Source organism: Lethenteron reissneri, chromosome 33, assembly GCF_015708825.2.
Source record: "Lethenteron reissneri isolate LAM-NWPU_2019-01 chromosome 33, ASM1570882v1, whole genome shotgun sequence".
NCBI lineage: Eukaryota > Metazoa > Chordata > Hyperoartia > Petromyzontiformes > Petromyzontidae > Lethenteron > Lethenteron reissneri.
The window spans coordinates 761,164-783,246 of NC_083811.1; the positions used below are offsets into that span (position 1 = coordinate 761,164).

Here is a 22,083-nt window from a genome sequence, read left to right on the forward strand (position 1 = left end):
AGGTTGGTTTACAGCAATACAGTATATAATTTAATGTTGGGTTTATCTATGGCAGTATATAGTACGGTATATGCTCTTGTGATGTAAGAGAATAAAGTTTAGATGGAAGCATATTATAGCATTTTTACGACGTAGAATTGTAATGTATTACTTGCTGTTAGTAACTCAGCTTATTGTAGAGTATAGTAAGTATACTGATGGTGCTATGCAGTTTATACTTTAGTTTTTTATGTAGTTTATACTTTAGTTTTCTACGTGGTTGTTGAGTAACTGCAGCTACATATCATTAACATTCCTTTCCTTTGTTACTCCTAATCCCTGCACCCCCCCTTGGTGCTGCTGATCCTGCATAATGCATGGGCATAATATGACTTTGAAACCCCCCCGCCCAACGCCTACGCATTTTCCATGAATATGCTAAATTCCTCTTCATATGCACATTCTTTTTGTTAAGGCGCTCTTCCACCTCCAACGCAGCTTATATATAAGCTCCTAGTTTGGTAGTGTCTCATTCTTCACCTGAAGCCGGCTGCTTGCGTTGTAGCCGAAACATCGTGAGAATTATTTTATTTTATTATGTTTTATTTTTATTATTTTATTACTTCCCTTCTACGTGACTTTACCGAAAGAACCAAGAAGAAGGTGACAATAGTTGGTCCGATTATTCGCAAATGGGAGAAACACAAAAGAACTGTCAATCTCCCTCGGCCTGGGGCTCCATGCAAGATCTCACCTCGTGGAGTTCAATGATCATGAGAACGGTGAGGAATCAGCCCAGAACTACATGGGAGGATCTTGTCAATGATCTCAAGGCAGCTGGGACCATAGTCACCAAGGAAACAGTTGGTAACACATTACGCCGTGAAGGACTGAAATCCTGCAGCGCCCACAAGGTCCCCCTGCTCAAGAAAGCACATATACATGCCCATCTGAAGTTTGCCAATGAACATCTGAACGATTCAGAGGACAACTGGGTAAAAGTGTTGTGGTCAGATGAGACCAAAATGGAGCTCTTTGGCATCAACTCAACTCGCCGTGTTTGGAGGAGGAGGAATGCTGCCTATGACCTCAAGAACACCATCCCCACTGTCAAACATGGAGGTGGAAACATTATGCTTTGGGGGTGTTTTTCTGCTAAGGGGACAGGACAACTTCACCGCATCAAAGGGACGATGGATGGGGCCATGTACCGTCAAATCTTGGGTGAGAACGTCCTGCCCTCAGCCAGGGCATTGAAAATGGGTCGTGGATGGGTATTCCAGCATGACAATGACCCAAAACACACGGCCAAGGCAACAAAGGAGTGGCTCAAGAAGAAGCACATTAAGGTCCTGGAGTGGCCTAGCCAGTTTCCAGACCTTAATCCCATAGAAAATCTGTGGAGGGAGCTAAAGGTTCGGCCTCGAAACCTTAATGACATGGAGAAGATCTACAAAGAGGAGTGGGACAAAATCCCTCCTGAGATGTGTGCAAACCTGGTGGCCAACTACAAGAAACGTCTGAACTCTGTGATTGCCAACAAGGGTTTTGCCACCAAGTACTAAGTCATGTTTTGCAGAGGGGTCAAATACTTATTTCCCTCATTAAAATGCAAATCAATTTATAACATTTTTGACATGCGTTTTTCTGGATTTTTGTTGTTATTCTGTCTCTCACTGTTCAAATATACCTACCATTAAAATTATAGACTGATCATTTTTTTGTCAGTGGGCAAACGTACAAAATCAGCAGGGGATCAAATACTTTTTTTCCTCACTGTACATCTGAACTGGCCGTTTGCTTGTTTGTGATTTGGACATTGATTCATTGACATGTTTTACCATCGATGCGAGAAGTCTCTTTTCCAAGAGTGACTTGGGTCAACAAGTAACAAGAACCACGCTTATATTTCAGACCTGGGATGCAGAGCTAAGAGGCCCACAAATGGAGTTCGATTATTACTCCTTTGCATTGAACCAGCTGAATCAAATTCCCATCCTGCTCACGTTCACTCAAAGTAAAAATTAAATAGATTTTCTGCTCATGAAAGCACTGAGGCTGTATTCAACACCTGTTGAAATTACACATTTCTCTGGCGGTGGTGAGTCTATCCATCGAATGACCACTGTTGATTCTGAAAAACAAGGGTTACTCATATGTATTAATCCCGTGATACTCATTTTGTCAACCCTGCAAGGACGATGGGCTGAGTTTCCCCCCCCCCTCCCGCGACCAGGGTTTGAACTCACATCCTTCTGCTTGCGAGCCGCTCGCTCTCCCGCTTAGCCTCCTGGCCACTGCTCCTTGTTATCGCCACTCGCCAGCATTTGGCATCTTTCGGCTGCGATATGAATGGGCGTTGACATTTGAATTCCGAATGTCACATTCCATGCCTGGCGGTAGAAATAAATAAATATAAACCTACAACTAGTGGATGCACCATAAGGGCATGTACAAATTAATAACCGTGGGAACGTGATAGAAAGAATGAACGTTGATTTTACGAGTTGCGGTAATTAGCGTGGCAATGTGCACAGGGGTTCAATGTGAGCGTGTCTGTAGCGGCATTTAGTGTGCACCACGTCGGTGATTGGGGCACCTGAAGAGGAGCGCAATCAGGGGGTCTTTCATCGCCACGGGGGTCGTGGCCCCCACCGCATGCCGCGACGATCGCGTTTCGCTCGGTGGAATTTTGCGCCCTCGATTCGTGTGCGTTTTCCGACTGCGGTTTCTCTGCCCGCGTTCGGCGTTGCCGTGGGAACGCCGCATTGGCCGTTCGTAAACGTTCGCGGATTGCGCGGTTACCCCTCCACCAACGTAATCGCACGGACGTACGGACACACGCTGTAAACCCGACGGCGTTTACCTCTGCGCCAGTTTTCCGCGGTCGTGCCATAGAGCTCTTAGGTGCACTTTCGGGTTGCTCCGCGTGTCGCTCGCAACAATGTCTTCGGTTTCTGCAGAAGTTCGCTGCAGCGTGGCGAGAAATGTTGGACAACGACACGCGGTGCAACCTGAAAATGCAATCAATCGCTGGAGGGTATTTCAATGCGAAGGCTTCGTCAGCCATTGTTATTATTCACCATTGTTTTTTGAGTTAGCCATGCAACGATGATCCGACAAAATCAGTGTCGTGAAGGTCCTCACCCACCCGACACAGCCAAACAGATGAATTGCCACGTGGCATACAAGCGTTTCACGTGCCAGTCACCATTGATTCAGCTCACCTACCGGTAGGTTATAGGAGAATCCTCGCATCCAAATGTGCCAATTGGATGCGACGTGTCGTTTAAACATCGCGCGGCTTAACCCCGAAATCAATCGTGCGTGGTATTTCTCTTCTCACCCCAACCCTGGGCTCCCTCGGAGGTGCAGTCGGGCCCTGTGCGGCTCTTCGTGCCGTACAAGCGCCGAAAGAAGGACATGGAGCTCTCCCACCACAAAAAGGACGGCTCCAAGAACATCACCCTCTTCCCCGCCACCCCCACCTGTAGGGTCCCTCGGCGCCCCCCCCCCCCCCCCCCCCCAATCAACACTGCCGCTGCGTTTCCACTCTCGGTTTCTCGTTCATTTCCATCCCAGAAGGGATTTCCTGCTCAAATGAGCCCAGATCCCTTTTATGCCCATGAGCCGGTGCCGTAAAAATTCCACAACCCTATCCAGAGGACAACCAATGTCGACTTTCCCACAAAGTGACGTCTATTTTATCGAGTCCAGAGGGATGATGGGCCAAGTTGACCCCCCAACCAGGATTTGAACTCTCAATCTTGCGATTGTGAGCCACTCGCCGTGCCACTGAGCCACCTGTATTTAGTCACGGACGTTTCCGTTAATCGTCCTTGCAGGGACGTTTTTCCTAAATACTTTACTTGAATCGCGAGGCATGCCTAGGGATTGATTTGGTAATTATACGCGTGTGTTGCATTCTTTTACACAAATTAGTCTGTGCGCTAATCCTTTAATCATGAAAGGACCTTTGGATGTTCCAACAAACAGTGCTTACGCACGGTTAGACACAGTTCAGAATTGTTCTCGTGACTCTAATATGCACAAAGCAAACAAATCAAGGTAATAGTGCAGATCGTATAAGATTATTGCTGATGCCGTGGGTGTGTGTGTTTGCTTTAACATTTCCGTGGGGAGCCGTAGTGCAGCGGTTAGCGTGCTGTGCTACGATCTCAGTGACCGGAGGTAGATTCCCGCTCATGGACAGCATCGGTGACGAATATCTGAAATGGTCTTGGGCCTCCCCGAGGTCGACTCAACCTCAATTGAGTACCTGGGGCGATGTGTAGTAAACATCGCCACTAGGGCACAAAGGCGGCCGAGCGTGGTGCTGGCCACCCACCGCTAACAGCACTTGCCCCGACAGTTTGTTGAGCTATAGGGGGGATCTTTATCACTTTAGTTCTAGGTTTAAAAGACGGTCAGAGGGAAAACACGATGATTCATCGTCATATTTGTACCGTCAGAAATTGAACGTAACATTTAAAAGCGCGTACACTTTGTGAATATTTCCTGAATGTTAATATATTGAAAGGGGTTTCATGGGAAATGTTAATGATGCGCCTACCGACGACCGAGACACGCGAGGTAAGAAGGCGGGCTGCGTCAGTCGCTCCGTAATTCTCTCGTTACGCAATTAAGAGCCCTCAGCTCCCGGGTTTGGAATGTCGCACATCGAGTGCTGCCGATTTAACGAGGCCGCAAACTTTTTACTTTTATATCATGGTTGCTGAGCTGAGCACAGGTCCGAAGGCATGACACGTCAAGTGGCAAGCAACAAACGGCATGATTGAGAGTGCCACATAGATCAGAGTTGTTGTTGGGATTCCTTGCATCGAGCAAGGTTATAAGAACTAGGGGAAAAGCGACGATGGGAGGGAATCGAAAGGCATTCCAAAGTGGAGCGGTGTGAGGGTAGAATCAGAAAGGAAAGTTGTGACCTGCAGTGTGGTGGGTGAGCGAGTGGGTGAGTGTGTTGTTGTGACCTGTAGTGTGGTGGGTGAGCGAGTGGGTGAGTGTGTTGTTGTCATCTGCGGTGTGGTGGGTGAGCGAGTGGGTGAGTGTGTTGTTGTGACCTGCAGTGTGGTGGGTGAGTGAGTGGGTGAGTGTGTTGTTGTGACCTGTAGTGTGGTGGGTGAGCGAGTGGGTGAGTGTGTTGTTGTGACCTGCAGTGTGGTGGGTGAGCGAGTGGGTGAGTGTGTTGTTGTGACCTGTAGTGTGGTGGGTGAGCGAGTGGGTGAGTGTGTTGTTGTGACCTGCAGTGTGGTGGGTGAGCGAGTGGGTGAGTGTGTTGTTGTGACCTGCAGTGTGGTGGGTGAGCGAGTGGGTGAGTGTGTTGTTGTGACCTGTAGTGTGGTGGGTGAGCGAGTGGGTGAGTGTGTTGTTGTGACCTGCAGTGTGGTGGGTGAGTGAGTGGGTGAGTGTGTTGTTGTGACCTGTAGTGTGGTGGGTGAGCGAGTGGGTGAGTGTGTTGTTGTGACCTGCAGTGTGGTGGGTGAGCGAGTGGGTGAGTGTGTTGTTGTGACCTGCAGTGTGGTGGGTGAGCGAGTGGGTGAGTGTGTTGTTGTGACCTGTAGTGTGGTGGGTGAGCGAGTGGGTGAGTGTGTTGTTGTGACCTGCAGTGTGGTGGGTGAGTGAGTGGGTGAGTGTGTTGTTGTGACCTGTAGTGTGGTGGGTGAGCGAGTGGGTGAGTGTGTTGTTGTGACCTGCAGTGTGGTGGGTGAGTGAGTGGGTGAGTGTGTTGTTGTGACCTGTAGTGTGGTGGGTGAGCGAGTGGGTGAGTGTGTTGTTGTGACCTGCAGTGTGGTGGGTGAGCGAGTGGGTGAGTGTGTTGTTGTGACCTGCAGTGTGGTGGGTGAGTGAGTGGGTGAGTGTGTTGTTGTGACCTGTAGTGTGGTGGGTGAGCGAGTGGGTGAGTGTGTTGTTGTGACCTGCAGTGTGGTGGGTGAGTGAGTGGGTGAGTGTGTTGTTGTGACCTGTAGTGTGGTGGGTAGGCGAGTGGGTGAGTGTGTTGTTGTGACCTGCAGTGTGGTGGGTGAGCGAGTGGGTGAGTGTGTTGTTGTGACCTGTAGTGTGGTGGGTGAGTGAGTGGGTGAGTGTGTTGTTGTGACCTGTAGTGTGGTGGGTAGGCGAGTGGGTGAGTGTGTTGTTGTGACCTGCAGTGTGGTGGGTGAGCGAGTGGGTGAGTGTGTTGTTGTGACCTGTAGTGTGGTGGGTAGGCGAGTGGGTGAGTGTGTTGTTGTGACCTGTAGTGTGGTGGGTAGGCGAGTGGGTGAGTGTGTTGTTGTGACCTGCAGTGTGGTGGGTGAGCGAGTGGGTGAGTGTGTTGTTGTGACCTGTAGTGTGGTGGGTAGGCGAGTGGGTGAGTGTGTTGTTGTGACCTGTAGTGTGGTGGGTAGGCGAGTGGGTGAGTGTGTTGTTGTGACCTGTAGTGTGGTGGGTGAGCGAGTGGGTGAGTGTGTTGTTGTGACCTGCAGTGTGATGGGCAGGCTTCTCCAGCCCCTCCTGAGCCAGAGTGGCGGTGCGGTGATGCCACCACGAGACTGGAGGAAACAGACCGGTGAACCCGACCGCTCTCCCCAACCCCTGTGCGTGAACGTGTGCACGTGGTTCTGTGCGCGTGCCCAGACGGCGTGGCGTCGACGGGCGTGCTCGACGGCTCTCCCCCCGAGCTGCTGCCCTTCGAGCGCGCTGGCGGCGGCGTCGGGGATCACCTCGCCGCGGGCCCCGCGCTCCTCGCCGACCCCGCCGGCCCCGCCGCGGACGTGTACGGCACCTCGGCCGGTGAGCGTCGCGGGCGGCGTGCATCGTCGTCCTCATCGTTTGTTCTAAATATTGATAATAACGCTGATGACGATACCTGCGTTTATGTTGAACCTGCAAGGGTGCGAATCGTATCGGAGCCGAGGGGACCACCTAATGGCAGCTTGTCCTTTGTGTGGCACGAGGTGGCGGGGCACTGATCTGCAAAGTGGGTTGGATTCCGCCCCTAGGGGGCGATGGTTGTGATGCGTAATCCCAATTGATATCGCACGTCACGTGAGTGCGAAGCAAGTCCCGAAGAGCCAGCGGAGTCAAAGGAGCTGGATTGAGCAGAGTTCTGCAGGCAGGTAGCAACCGATAACATTCTGCACACTGGAGTGTACGATAAAGCAACACAAAGGACAACTCATGTTTAGGGACATCATTGTGTGCTTAGGATCCACTACATTCCATGCACGGTTTTAAAGCGTGAGTGATCGGACGTGCTCTTAACTGGCATTACACTTCCAGAGGGAATCGTATGGTCAGGGCAGTCGTGCGGGTAGCATCAGTGCGTGTCGTTGGGCGCGATGTCCGCGTGTTTTTCACACACAACGCGAAAACACTTGTTGGAGCGCCGCGCAGCACAACCACGGTGACCGACGCAACAGCACTCAGTTTATCCACCTGGCGTGATGATGGACCGAGACGACCCCCGACCTGTCGCCCTCCGCATATTTGTCGCGGTACCCTTCCATGAAGCAAGACACCTCTGTCTTGCTTCGTGCCCCATTGTTCCTCTACATTTAGCCAAGCAAGTATTTTGTTACTGTGCAGACAATTATAGTAATTGGCTCTTTCTCCGCGTCCAATTTGCTTACCAATTGATTCACCCCAAAGTCTGCCGTCGGCTTTGTGATCCCGAGGGTCGGTGTCTGCAGTGGGAGATTGCGCCGATCACTACCTGGATGTGGCTTCGGTGGAGGCTGCCTTGTTGTTTTTTTCCCTACGGATAAATTCACGGCATATCTTGGAGATCTGCGATATGTCCCTGTGGTTTACGTGAGCAGTGGGTGCCACAACCCTTACCGACTCACAGGGCATCGTCGGCCGTCGACAAATTTTCGCGGACCACCCTGCACCATTAGCATATTTGTATAACTTAAAACGACTCTAATCGCCGTGCGAAGTGTTCATTAAAAAGCCATAAAAATCAGTAGATTCAGTCAATAGCCAGCTGGGTTGATGAGTCGTGAATAAAATAACCACGGTAATGATGATGACGATTTGTGTTTAACGCAGCGCGATAGGGCCTCCTTTGCCAGTACCAAAATATGAGAATAGGTTTTCCCCTTTTTTCTGGCAACAAAACAGGTGTTAAGATGTTTAAACACCAAGCTGAAACCTTTTACAAGAAATCATGTCTGCATTAACCACAATACTTGTGTTTGCATTCTGACCACAAGTATTGTGGTTAATGCAGACATGATTCCTTCCTTGTAAAAGGTTTCAGTTTGGTGTTTAAACATCTTAACACCTGTTTTGTTTCCAGAAAAAATGGGAAAACCTATTCTCGTAGCGCGATAGGTGACTTACATCGCATCTCATTCAAAACATTTTAAAGGGCACCCACAGTGCCAGCTGTCCCTGTGTGAACAAGGCAATCGGGCATTAGTGTGGCAGTAGGGGGAGATGATTGCTCCTGTTTGCATCAACCCAATTGAGTCATTTGAGTGCAATCTAAATAGCTATGGAATTGGCAGTAAAAATTAGATGGTGTTTTTTGAGAAAAATTGTTCCCACGGCAATGTGGGCCTCAGCTGGGAACCGCTGGGCTGGAGTACCGAGGATGATATGTCAATAAAAGCCACTGTGCCCGACTGTTAACCATAATTTAAAGCTCTTTGACATAAATTACTTTTTATGACCTCGTAATACCTTTCTACGTTGCATTAATCATATAGAGATGCAGTAGAAGATATGCAGGCAGAGACCCTGCATAATGGGCTTACTTCACAGAGTACATATTATTATGAAAGCAGTGAACTCGACCGCATTGTACGCAGGAGGTGCCCTGCCCCCGGGCACCTTGGCGCTCATTCGGGGCCGACGAGCACCGTCGCCCCTGTAATCGTCGCGGTCATCGTCGGTGCGGTGATTAGACAGCGCCACGAGGCGAGACGCGACCTCGATGGCGAGGCGGTGCCTCCCGCGGCGGGGACGTCGCTCCAGCGGCAAGGCCCGTCGAGATTCACCCAGCGCGGAGGCCGATTGTACTGTGACGACGATCGTTGTGCGGCCACGTTGACGTGACGCTCGTGACGCCCGGCCCCGAAGTGGAACTCGAGCCTCTTGCTGACGGAGGCTGTCAGGGACGTGTGACGGCGTGAGCCCCGCGCCACGGCCCGCAGGGTGTTTTATTATTTTTCCGGCTGGGTAGCTAAGGCCTTGATGTTTGTCACGGAGCTCGCGCCATTTCCAGCCACGAGGTTGCTAATTGCCGATAGGCTTGGCGCAGCTGCCGACATCTCGCGTTCGATCACAGACACGGCAGGCGGTGTGCGTGGGATGTTCACCCCGTGGTTAGCGCGCTGCCATTAAAATGTAAAGGCGTGAAACTTGCTGACGCCACTGCTGGCGGAAGGGGCCTCCACGAGTGGAAGCTTTGTCGAGCCCCTCTTACAGATACTTGGGTCTACTCGATCACACTGGCCAGACGTCTTGGAATACCAAGGAGTGCCCACATTTTACCCCACCACACGTCACACGCCGATCGTAGGCTAACCGTGGCGTACCCATTGATGCCGCTGGGTGAAGAGAAGCTCAGAGGGGAACTGGAACCGTTGTTTCAAACCGGAGCGCCGGGAGGATGACGGACCGAACCGGCGAGCCCTGCATTGCACATTCGGTGTGCCGCTTAATATTGCGCCGTGGTAGCGGCGCCGCGCTCCGGTGCGCGCATGTCGCCCGAGCTCCGACGAGCGCGGCCTACAGGGGAAATTTTCGTGGGTGAAACGCCGGCAGGCCGTCAGATGCGCAGCATGGCGAGGGCACCTTTTGGCATTGGAATTTTTGTGTCGTGCTGAAGGCGACGGCGTCGAGGTCCGGGCAGACAGGACCAGAAGCGGAGACTCCGTCGCACCTGTCGCTAAAATGATTCGGCCGAGGAGAGGTCGGCACGGCGGCTCGTAAACTCGTGGTTCGCAACCCTGAGTCACGCGGATATATCAGGTGGTAAGATGTTCAGACACCAAATAGACACCTATCACAAGGCATCAAAGTCTGCATTTAACCACACATTCTTGTGGTAAAACTTGCAAACAAACGTGGTTTGATACTAATGTGTGTATCGTCCTTGAAACTGATTGGCCTTGTCTTACCTGTGTTAGATCAAAGAACGCCAAAAGGCAAACAGAGCAAACACAATGCAAATATCAGATCACGTGTGGTTAATGCAGACTTGATGCCTTGTGATATGTGTCTATTTGGTGTTTGAACATCTTAACACCTCCTGTATTCTTGCAGGAAAGGGTAAAGCCGATTCACTTTTTTTTTTATTGTCGTGTGTTGAGTTTGGAGAAACCGTTCGATGGTGTCTGGGCTCACCGGATGGATTCCGCGAAGTGTGTGCGGGGCAATGATTGGGTGATGCAATGGGAAGATAAAGCAGGAGGCACGCAGGCACCACACACGCAGGAAGGTTTGGAGTTAAAAAGATGCAATGGGTAAATAGTGAACCCTCGTCTCTCCTTGCGGGGAGATGAGCTTATGCGGGTTAGGGTTAGGGCAAACACGTCCGCAAGTAAACCGATTGCTTTAAGAAGCAATTAAAACAGCCTCACTGCACTGTACTCTTCACGTCCATTCCACAGAGGTACAAATTCGTACAGTGCATGTTTTCATAGCTTCATTTACATACCTTTTATAATTATCCGTGTTGGTTTTATTTGTGTCCTGGGCCACCCCTCTCCCCATTACCCGGGATAAATTGAGAGTTGATTTAACCCAGATTAGAAATCCACATTCATTTGCATTTCGTAATGAAGCGAGCTCGTTTGTTTGAGCCACGGTGTAACGGGTTAGCGGCAGAGTGTGAGGGCTACGGACTCGGTGTGATGTCTTTGCCGGTCTCCAGAGAGAAACTGTGTTGAGTAATGTTTTGATTCGACCTTCGCTTGACTTTGTGATTTCACATTTACTTCTACTCAATTTCATTCACACGGCACGCGTTTACAATTTTATTTTTCACGAAAAAAAATGATTCAATGACTGTGGCGACGGCATTCTGCGGCCGGCGGCAGCGGTGCTGGCTTCGTGTTCGTGGATTATTACCCTGCTAGGACGCCAATGCTCGTGGATTATTAACCTGCTTGGACGCCAATAACGCCGTCGCGAAGCTAGCGCGCGGCCGGACGGTCGTAATGAAATGTGTGAGCATGGCACGGGGGACGTCGCCTATTATTACCACAAACCGTTAAAGGTGAACGCAAATTGCGTTGTATCTCATACCGTTGATTTTTATACAGACATGTTGAAAACTACAAATTATGTTCGGACTGCATTCTTGACAGTGGTGCGCAAACACAAATTCCAAAAACTCAACAGATTCATCAATAATGCTGCCCTAAAAGAACATGGATATATATGTATATTTGAATAGATAAAAGGTGACTTTCAGGCAATGGCCCTTTCTAGGTTTAGGGTGACCCACCAACCCTGGCTGCTGCCTCCACAGTGCCAGACTACAGCCACGTGCAGCAGTTGCACAGCCACCGCGTGCGCAGTGGCAGGATTGCCAGCAAATCCGTGCCACCTCCCTCACCACTCGGACCGGTTTCTTGGCTGGCGAGAGACCTTTGTGGCAGCGATATTTTATGTTGTCACTCGGTACGAGGTGTGTGTTAGGTGGACTGTCCCCAACGCCACACCGTCGAGTCCCCACCAACCTCCCCGTAACGCAGCGTGGGTCTCACGGTCCTCGTGTTCCCATGATTCAAGGCCCCCGTGGGTGACCCCCGTAGGAAACTTGAAGAGAAATGTAATGGATTCTGCTGTGAAGGAGAGGAATGTTTCATTCTCTACTCATTCTGATTGATGTGTCAGCGTGTGGCCAGAGTTGTTGACATTTGTTTTCGCGTTACAAAATTTAAAAATAATGTCAAGAACCGAACTGAACGAGGTCACGAAATAAACAAGGTTAAAAAAAATAAAATATAATTCACTTCGTTTTGAGGTGTAGACGTTTTCTTTGGAATTCCCTGCATGCAATTTTCCTGGCTTGCCGATGAGGTGCTGGTTTTTAACTGCTGAGCACGTGGATTCCTGAAATTTAAACGGCCTCACAGCATATTTAATATCGGAAGCTGTGGCCTCACTATTGGAAAAAACGTATTCGCGAAGCACATCCGCCGTCCGCATCAGCAGGGCCGATGACCGGAGACGAGCCGCAACATTGCGAGGCTACGAGCCGACCGTGCCCCTGCAGCCTCGCGATCCGGTCGCGTGCACTCGGGGTCACCCACCGTTATTAGCTGGTTAAGATCTTACCCGTGAAGTTCAAACCAAATTCCAAACGCGACTGAAGGCTGCGGTGTTTGCCATCAAAATTCTTCTTTTGCCAAGGAGAGTGCGACGACTGGATAAGGTCTGCGTGTTCATAATTATAAAGGGCGTGGAACCGGCCATGGGAGATTATCAACCGCAGCGCAGCAATTGTCTCGCGAGGGACGTGCCGTGCGTTTCCCGCAGTCTAAATTACGGGCTACGAGGCCCCCTCTGTGCCATCGTGTGCCACGCAACGGGCTCGTCATGGACCGTGCCTCTGCGCTGGCGCGCTGGGGAGATGCGTGCTCTGGGAGGGAGCGGGAATGCCCCCCCGCCACAGGAGAGCCACGCCGGAGAGAGGGATTTAAATCGACCGGCGTAGAAACCTGGCAGAGGCGGCGCTGTCTTTACCAAGACTCACAGAACTGTCTTGATCCTGAAGGGAGAACAGCACAGCCATATGTTCCCTGCATGAGAATGGCACTGGTAATTAATTTAAACCACGGAAACATACTAATCAGTAATCACTGCCACCTTCATTTACAAAAGAGTCATGGAAGAGATTTGAAAAATCACGTGGTGGCTTTTAATTTGAAAGCGAAGTCTGCCTTGTTTAATATTCTGCACAAGCTAAAATTATCCTTGTGAGAGCATTTTGCTTTGCTCACGACTTGTCTGTCACGCTGGTTTCGGGCCGTTCCGTAGGGCACCCGCGGTCACGCTGTGCGTGGAGGTGGTCCCGAGCCGACAGCTCCGGGGGTGAAAGTGCACGGCGAGCGCCAATCGTCTCCAGCGGCCGCCACTTATTGGTCGTCGTGGCAGAACGTCGTGGCGCGACCGCGGCTCGGCGAGGATGCTCGCGGCTTGAGTGCCCGTGTGAAGGTTGCAGCGCCACCGAGCCAGAATTGTGTCGCTTCGGTGACACGGGACGTGCTGCTGCCGTTTCACAGTCAACTGGAATTATCTCGGCTCGTTGCAGCCTTAGTGCAGAAGCGTCACTTCGGTGCTCTGGCTCCCGAGCACCGTTGCAGCGAGCCAGCACGTGCATTTCACCGAGTGAGTCAAATAGAAAACAAGTAGTGCCTCCTTTATTGTTCAAATTCATGTTTTTATTATTGCTAAAATAATTAATATGGCTCTCAATTGACCGTCAGCTCCTGAACTCTTCAACTCAAACTGATCATCGGCGACACTCGCCAGCCACCTCTGAAGCGAATGGCGAGAGTGGCCCAGCTGCAGGCCATGGAGCTGCCAGCAGCTGCCAAACATTTAACGCTTTAAACGTTGACACGAGCTACGGACATCGGTACCGTTTCTCGCGAAGCAAAGTAATGAAGACGTGCCGCATCTCGCCAGCTAGAGGACGCCATCAACGTGTGGCGCAAGGCGCGGGATGGACATTGAGCACGCGCGTGGCTAACAGCACGCGGGAGCAACGGACGCCGGCAAACCGAACGGACGTGGCCACACTCCGTGGTGCGAACGCTCGCAGCGTCGCCTCGGCTTTCGTGGGCCCCCCCCCCCCCCCCAGGGGCGTCTCTATGGAGCCGCCCGGGGGCCGCGCTCGCTCGATCGTGCGGCGCGTCGGCGCTACGAGCCACGGTGTGTTTGGCAAAACCCGACAAAGCGACAGCCGAGGCAATTGCCTCGGCCCCGGTCACGGCCTGCTTGTTCGTGCCTGGTTAATGGTCTGTGAGGTCTTGGGTGAGAAAACTATATCGTCATTAATATATAAAAGATTACTTCTAAGTAACTGCACCAGAAAGGTTACAGCACGAATCTTGGTAATTGGATTTTGTGTGCGCTGGACAATTGGTTTTAAAAGGGCTTGAAAACATGAAATCAGTCGAAGAGCCAGTGCGTTGATAATTGGGACCCGAAATGTTCACGGTTTTGGAGCGAGTACACGCACGCGCACTTGCGTACACGCGCACACGTGTGCACGCGTATGATACGTACACGCATACGTGCATACACGGCGCGTGCCCGCAGAGAGATCTCCCCGCGGTTTTCCCTCTGTAAGCAGCTGGACATCTCTCCCCACCGGCTGCCCGCGCTTTGGAAATCGTCGTTCATCTCGGTTTGAGGCCGACGCAAGGTGTGCAGAGCGGGTGCGCTGCCTGTCGCGCGTTTGGGCTGTCATGTGGCTGGGTAAGAAGATGACGCGCGTTAATTAAGAGCCCGTGCCGTGACCGCACTTTTGCTGCGGCCTAATCCCCGTAGCATCCGTAGAGGTGGAGACGGGGATGGAGAGAGAGCGAGAGAGAGCGAGAGAGAGCGAGAAAGAGCGAGAAAATGGCTGAATTGATGGCTCTTGGGAAATTTCATTATGTGCTTGCACTGCCTGCGTTCGTGCACGGACGTCCAACTATGGGTTTGTCGTGTTACTTGTTAAAACGCGCCCTTCTTTCCCCATTACACAAAACAAGTCAAATCGCATTGCCTAATAATGTCCGCACCAGAATGTAAAGGTTGAAACATCTTGAACGAAGGAGTTTGAGTGTTTTATATTGTAAAAAAATCTTCACGGTCATCAATGCCGTGTTGACGATCGATCTTTAAAGCAGCTTTGATCACGGTGCATTGAATTTTTTTTAGTTATCGTGTTTTCAGTCTCAGTTAAAATCAACGCGAGACCAAACGGAGCCTCGGGCCAGCGTGATTGACAAACGTGTTGAGTTTAAGCTAGTTGTGCTTATACACCACCGCCAGCGTGCCGTCGCAGAACAATTATTTTAGAAAACAAAGGTCGTTGCCTTTCGCCGGCAATCGCCGTGGCTCCGCGCCAGCAGCGTGACCGAGCGTCCGAGTTCCCGGCGCTCGGCTTGGGAGAGACGGGAAGCCTTCCGTGACCTGTGACCCCTGGCCTGCACAATCTCAGCGCAGCCCTGGAGATTTGCGACGGCCCCCAGGGATCCATTTCTGGCTGAAACCCCGCCGTCGATGATTTATGTTTTGTGCACTTCGCACCGAAGAATTGCAGTGTAGAGAGAGAGAGTGGGGAAGGATGGAGGCAGAAGGGCTCTCGTGCCCATGCTTAGATTGCGCGTATATTTTTCACATCGCTCGCATACTTGTTCTGCCGTCTTGCTCATCGCTGCGATGTTAAAATCGGTGGCCAGGGCAGAGGACTCCGCACATGGAACATCGATCGGGTTTCCACGCCGCTTGCTCACAGCGGGCGATCTGTCCGCTGTTGGCAAGCGAAGCTGCACGTGTAGCGGTGAGCTCGTGCTGTTGGCAAGCGAAGCTGCACGTGTAGCGGTGAGCTCGTGCTGTTGGCAAGCGAAGCTGCACGTGTAGCGGTGAGCTCGTGCTGTTGGCAAGCGAAGCTGCACGTGTAGCGATGAGCTCGTGCTGTTGGCAAGCGAAGCTGCACGTGTAGCGGTGAGCTCGTGCTGTTGGCAAGCGAAGCTGCACGTGTAGCGGTGAGCTCGTGCTGTTGGCAAGCGAAGCTGCACGTGTAGCGGTGAGCTCGTGCTGTTGGCAAGCGAAGCTGCACGTGTAGCGGTGAGCTCGTGCTGTTGGCAAGCGAAGCTGCACGTGTAGCGGTGAGCTCGTGCTGTTGGCAAGCGAAGCTGCACGTGTAGCGGTGAGCTCGTGCTGTTGGCAAGCGAAGCTGCACGTGTAGCGGTGAGCTCGTGCTGTTGGCAAGCGAAGCTGCACGTGTAGCGGTGAGCTCGTGCTGTTGGCAAGCGAAGCTGCACGTGTAGCGGTGAGCTCGTGCTGTTGGCAAGCGAAGCTGCACGTGTAGCGGTGAGCTCGTGCTGTTGGCAAGCGAAGCTGCACGTGTAGCGGTGAGCTCGTGCTGTTGGCAAGCGAAGCTGCACGTGTAGCGGTGAGCTCGTGCTGTTGGCAAGCGAAGCTGCACGTGTAGCGGTGAGCTCGTGCTGTTGGCAAGCGAAGCTGCACGTGTAGCGGTGAGCTCGTGCTGTTGGCAAGCGAAGCTGCACGTGTAGCGGTGAGCTCGTGCTGTTGGCAAGCGAAGCTGCACGTGTAGCGGTGAGCTCGTGCTGTTGGCAAGCGAAGCTGCACGTGTAGCGGTGAGCTCGTGCTGTTGGCAAGCGAAGCTGCACGTGTAGCGGTGAGCTCGTGCTGTTGGCAAGCGAAGCTGCACGTGTAGCGGTGAGCTCGTGCTGTTGGCAAGCGAAGCTGCACGTGTAGCGGTGAGCTCGTGCTGTTGGCAAGCGAAGCTGCACGTGTAGCGGTGAGCTCGTGCTGTTGGCAAGCGAAGCTGCACGTGTAGCGGTGAGCTCGTGCTGTTGGCAAGCGAAGCTGCACGTGTAGCGGTGAGCTCGTGCTGTTGGCAAGCGAAGCTGCACGTGTAGCGGTGAGCTCGTGCTGTTGGCAAGCGAAGCTGCACGTGTAGCGGTGAGCTCGTGCTGTTGGCAAGCGAAGCTGCACGTGTAGCGGTGAGCTCGTGCTGTTGGCAAGCGAAGCTGCACGTGTAGCGGTGAGCTCGTGCTGTTGGCAAGCGAAGCTGCACGTGTAGCGGTGAGCTCGTGCTGTTGGCAAGCGAAGCTGCACGTGTAGCGGTGAGCTCGTGCTGTTGGCAAGCGAAGCTGCACGTGTAGCGGTGAGCTCGTGCTGTTGGCAAGCGAAGCTGCACGTGTAGCGGTGAGCTCGTGCTGTTGGCAAGCGAAGCTGCACGTGTAGCGGTGAGCTCGTGCTGTTGGCAAGCGAAGCTGCACGTGTAGCGGTGAGCTCGTGCTGTTGGCAAGCGAAGCTGCACGTGTAGCGGTGAGCTCGTGCTGTTGGCAAGCGAAGCTGCACGTGTAGCGGTGAGCTCGTGCTGTTGGCAAGCGAAGCTGCACGTGTAGCGGTGAGCTCGTGCTGTTGGCAAGCGAAGCTGCACGTGTAGCGGTGAGCTCGTGCTGTTGGCAAGCGAAGCTGCACGTGTAGCGGTGAGCTCGTGCTGTTGGCAAGCGAAGCTGCACGTGTAGCGGTGAGCTCGTGCTGTTGGCAAGCGAAGCTGCACGTGTAGCGGTGAGCTCGTGCTGTTGGCAAGCGAAGCTGCACGTGTAGCGGTGAGCTCGTGCTGTTGGCAAGCGAAGCTGCACGTGTAGCGGTGAGCTCGTGCTGTTGGCAAGCGAAGCTGCACGTGTAGCGGTGAGCTCGTGCTGTTGGCAAGCGAAGCTGCACGTGTAGCGGTGAGCTCGTGCTGTTGGCAAGCGAAGCTGCACGTGTAGCGGTGAGCTCGTGCTGTTGGCAAGCGAAGCTGCACGTGTAGCGGTGAGCTCGTGCTGTTGGCAAGCGAAGCTGCACGTGTAGCGGTGAGCTCGTGCTGTTGGCAAGCGAAGCTGCACGTGTAGCGGTGAGCTCGTGCTGTTGGCAAGCGAAGCTGCACGTGTAGCGGTGAGCTCGTGCTGTTGGCAAGCGAAGCTGCACGTGTAGCGGTGAGCTCGTGCTGTTGGCAAGCGAAGCTGCACGTGTAGCGGTGAGCTCGTGCTGTTGGCAAGCGAAGCTGCACGTGTAGCGGTGAGCTCGTGCTGTTGGCAAGCGAAGCTGCACGTGTAGCGGTGAGCTCGTGCTGTTGGCAAGCGAAGCTGCACGTGTAGCGGTGAGCTCGTGCTGTTGGCAAGCGAAGCTGCACGTGTAGCGGTGAGCTCGTGCTGTTGGCAAGCGAAGCTGCACGTGTAGCGGTGAGCTCGTGCTGTTGGCAAGCGAAGCTGCACGTGTAGCGGTGAGCTCGTGCTGTTGGCAAGCGAAGCTGCACGTGTAGCGGTGAGCTCGTGCTGTTGGCAAGCGAAGCTGCACGTGTAGCGGTGAGCTCGTGCTGTTGGCAAGCGAAGCTGCACGTGTAGCGGTGAGCTCGTGCTGTTGGCAAGCGAAGCTGCACGTGTAGCGGTGAGCTCGTGCTGTTGGCAAGCGAAGCTGCACGTGTAGCGGTGAGCTCGTGCTGTTGGCAAGCGAAGCTGCACGTGTAGCGGTGAGCTCGTGCTGTTGGCAAGCGAAGCTGCACGTGTAGCGGTGAGCTCGTGCTGTTGGCAAGCGAAGCTGCACGTGTAGCGGTGAGCTCGTGCTGTTGGCAAGCGAAGCTGCACGTGTAGCGGTGAGCTCGTGCTGTTGGCAAGCGAAGCTGCACGTGTAGCGGTGAGCTCGTGCTGTTGGCAAGCGAAGCTGCACGTGTAGCGGTGAGCTCGTGCTGTTGGCAAGCGAAGCTGCACGTGTAGCGGTGAGCTCGTGCTGTTGGCAAGCGAAGCTGCACGTGTAGCGGTGAGCTCGTGCTGTTGGCAAGCGAAGCTGCACGTGTAGCGGTGAGCTCGTGCTGTTGGCAAGCGAAGCTGCACGTGTAGCGGTGAGCTCGTGCTGTTGGCAAGCGAAGCTGCACGTGTAGCGGTGAGCTCGTGCTGTTGGCAAGCGAAGCTGCACGTGTAGCGGTGAGCTCGTGCTGTTGGCAAGCGAAGCTGCACGTGTAGCGGTGAGCTCGTGCTGTTGGCAAGCGAAGCTGCACGTGTAGCGGTGAGCTCGTGCTGTTGGCAAGCGAAGCTGCACGTGTAGCGGTGAGCTCGTGCTGTTGGCAAGCGAAGCTGCACGTGTAGCGGTGAGCTCGTGCTGTTGGCAAGCGAAGCTGCACGTGTAGCGGTGAGCTCGTGCTGTTGGCAAGCGAAGCTGCACGTGTAGCGGTGAGCTCGTGCTGTTGGCAAGCGAAGCTGCACGTGTAGCGGTGAGCTCGTGCTGTTGGCAAGCGAAGCTGCACGTGTAGCGGTGAGCTCGTGCTGTTGGCAAGCGAAGCTGCACGTGTAGCGGTGAGCTCGTGCTGTTGGCAAGCGAAGCTGCACGTGTAGCGGTGAGCTCGTGCTGTTGGCAAGCGAAGCTGCACGTGTAGCGGTGAGCTCGTGCTGTTGGCAAGCGAAGCTGCACGTGTAGCGGTGAGCTCGTGCTGTTGGCAAGCGAAGCTGCACGTGTAGCGGTGAGCTCGTGCTGTTGGCAAGCGAAGCTGCACGTGTAGCGGTGAGCTCGTGCTGTTGGCAAGCGAAGCTGCACGTGTAGCGGTGAGCTCGTGCTGTTGGCAAGCGAAGCTGCACGTGTAGCGGTGAGCTCGTGCTGTTGGCAAGCGAAGCTGCACGTGTAGCGGTGAGCTCGTGCTGTTGGCAAGCGAAGCTGCACGTGTAGCGGTGAGCTCGTGCTGTTGGCAAGCGAAGCTGCACGTGTAGCGGTGAGCTCGTGCTGTTGGCAAGCGAAGCTGCACGTGTAGCGGTGAGCTCGTGCTGTTGGCAAGCGAAGCTGCACGTGTAGCGGTGAGCTCGTGCTGTTGGCAAGCGAAGCTGCACGTGTAGCGGTGAGCTCGTGCTGTTGGCAAGCGAAGCTGCACGTGTAGCGGTGAGCTCGTGCTGTTGGCAAGCGAAGCTGCACGTGTAGCGGTGAGCTCGTGCTGTTGGCAAGCGAAGCTGCACGTGTAGCGGTGAGCTCGTGCTGTTGGCAAGCGAAGCTGCACGTGTAGCGGTGAGCTCGTGCTGTTGGCAAGCGAAGCTGCACGTGTAGCGGTGAGCTCGTGCTGTTGGCAAGCGAAGCTGCACGTGTAGCGGTGAGCTCGTGCTGTTGGCAAGCGAAGCTGCACGTGTAGCGGTGAGCTCGTGCTGTTGGCAAGCGAAGCTGCACGTGTAGCGGTGAGCTCGTGCTGTTGGCAAGCGAAGCTGCACGTGTAGCGGTGAGCTCGTGCTGTTGGCAAGCGAAGCTGCACGTGTAGCGGTGAGCTCGTGCTGTTGGCAAGCGAAGCTGCACGTGTAGCGGTGAGCTCGTGCTGTTGGCAAGCGAAGCTGCACGTGTAGCGGTGAGCTCGTGCTGTTGGCAAGCGAAGCTGCACGTGTAGCGGTGAGCTCGTGCTGTTGGCAAGCGAAGCTGCACGTGTAGCGGTGAGCTCGTGCTGTTGGCAAGCGAAGCTGCACGTGTAGCGGTGAGCTCGTGCTGTTGGCAAGCGAAGCTGCACGTGTAGCGGTGAGCTCGTGCTGTTGGCAAGCGAAGCTGCACGTGTAGCGGTGAGCTCGTGCTGTTGGCAAGCGAAGCTGCACGTGTAGCGGTGAGCTCGTGCTGTTGGCAAGCGAAGCTGCACGTGTAGCGGTGAGCTCGTGCTGTTGGCAAGCGAAGCTGCACGTGTAGCGGTGAGCTCGTGCTGTTGGCAAGCGAAGCTGCACGTGTAGCGGTGAGCTCGTGCTGTTGGCAAGCGAAGCTGCACGTGTAGCGGTGAGCTCGTGCTGTTGGCAAGCGAAGCTGCACGTGTAGCGGTGAGCTCGTGCTGTTGGCAAGCGAAGCTGCACGTGTAGCGGTGAGCTCGTGCTGTTGGCAAGCGAAGCTGCACGTGTAGCGGTGAGCTCGTGCTGTTGGCAAGCGAAGCTGCACGTGTAGCGGTGAGCTCGTGCTGTTGGCAAGCGAAGCTGCACGTGTAGCGGTGAGCTCGTGCCGCTGCCCTCAGCGAGAAAGTCGCCTCTTTGCGCTGCGTATGAGTTTGGCAAATGGGCGGCTCCCCTTGAATGTGCTTTTGGTCACCATCTTCATGCAATTGCCTTTCCCTGTCTCCACATCTCTGACCATAAGCCTGGCTCAGCTGATGAGAGCAGTAAGGTTGCTGGAGCAAATGCTGCTTCATGGTGTTGGTCTGGGAAGGCAATTGGCTGATGGACTAAGACATTATTTTATTATTATTATGTATATACGGAGGACGTAAAGTATGTCTGGTTTATATACCTGAAAGCTTTCGTGACTGCAGGAATTCATATTCTTTGGGTCTTTCGGTAAAGTCACGTAGATAGGTTCAAGGAAAATATTATTTTCTTTGAATATGGTTATATATGCTTTTACCCATGATGCTCCATGGCAATGGATAATGAGATTGGGTATAAGATAGGTTTATTTGAGTTGATCGACCGATCAACTCTCCAGGCCAGTGTTATCCGGCAGCAGCATCTGTTTTAGAAAGCAATCTCTGGACCAGGTGCAACCTTTACGGACCTCTCCAACAGACTTGTTAAATAAACACAGCGGTGTCATCCAAGGTTATTGGCAAGAGCATTCCATTTTAACTATGGGCTATGTATTGTAAAAAATATATATATGAGAAAAGCTAATTAAATATGAAAGGCTTTGATTAAATCTCACTTTTGTTTTGGCGACGATTATCCGTATGTCTCGCCTTTAGTAGGTGCAGTCATCCGAGGCCCGAGTAGTAAATTGAACATTTGCACATTAGAATAAAAACAACCGTTTCATTGCTGGCTGCGGCGGTGCAGCAACTCGCTTGGATTTTGGCGGTGCTGAAGGCTCAGAGTTATACGCCGCCGTGATATTATTGTTTGTATTTTGGTGGCGCTGACAGCTCGGGGTGATGTGCCACGGTGGATAATGCGGTACGCGCGTGCGCGCTAGTCCCACTGCTTTAATTACGACAAAGAATATAACTCTTCCTCCCGTCACCATGCGGTTGAACATGAACAGTCTCTACACTTGTCCGTGTTGTTCGTGCGAGAGAATTTTTATTCCGTTGGTTCCATACAACACTGCCATGCTTGAATGGTCAGCACACTGGATTTAAAATACAGAGATCCTCTGTTCTATCTCCCGGCGTGGCAGTTGAAACAAGTTTTATAAAATCTGCCCCTCCCACCCCCGCTGCCCTTGTCCACCCAGCAGTTCACGACAGTCGATCGGCAGGCCGCGTGTCGTTGGGTAAAGTGTGGCTACTCCCACGTCTTGCAACATCATGTCTGGCCATTGGACATCTTCATAGCTCATCGGATTCCTCCAATATAAATACATATTCTGAATAAATGAAAGATTCTTATTCAGTAGCCCAAATGCCCTGTGAAGGAACTCTCG

The 22,083-nt window shown here is 53.1% G+C and overlaps 1 protein-coding gene across 7 annotated transcripts in view; it reads left to right on the forward strand.

The window, feature by feature from the left end:
* LOC133350154 (deformed epidermal autoregulatory factor 1 homolog) overlaps window positions 1-22,083 on the forward strand; it is a 60,175-nt gene that overhangs the window by 27,183 nt on the left and 10,909 nt on the right. For 6 of the 7 annotated variants that reach the window (XM_061564179.1, XM_061564180.1, XM_061564177.1 and 3 more), the window contains exons 7-8: window positions 3,349-3,469; window positions 6,613-6,768. In XM_061564179.1, coding sequence (XP_061420163.1) covers window positions 3,349-3,469; window positions 6,613-6,768 — 277 coding nt within the window. The remainder of the gene's footprint in view (window positions 1-3,348; window positions 3,470-6,612; window positions 6,769-22,083) is intronic. The other variant, XM_061564178.1, reaches the window with a different exon arrangement.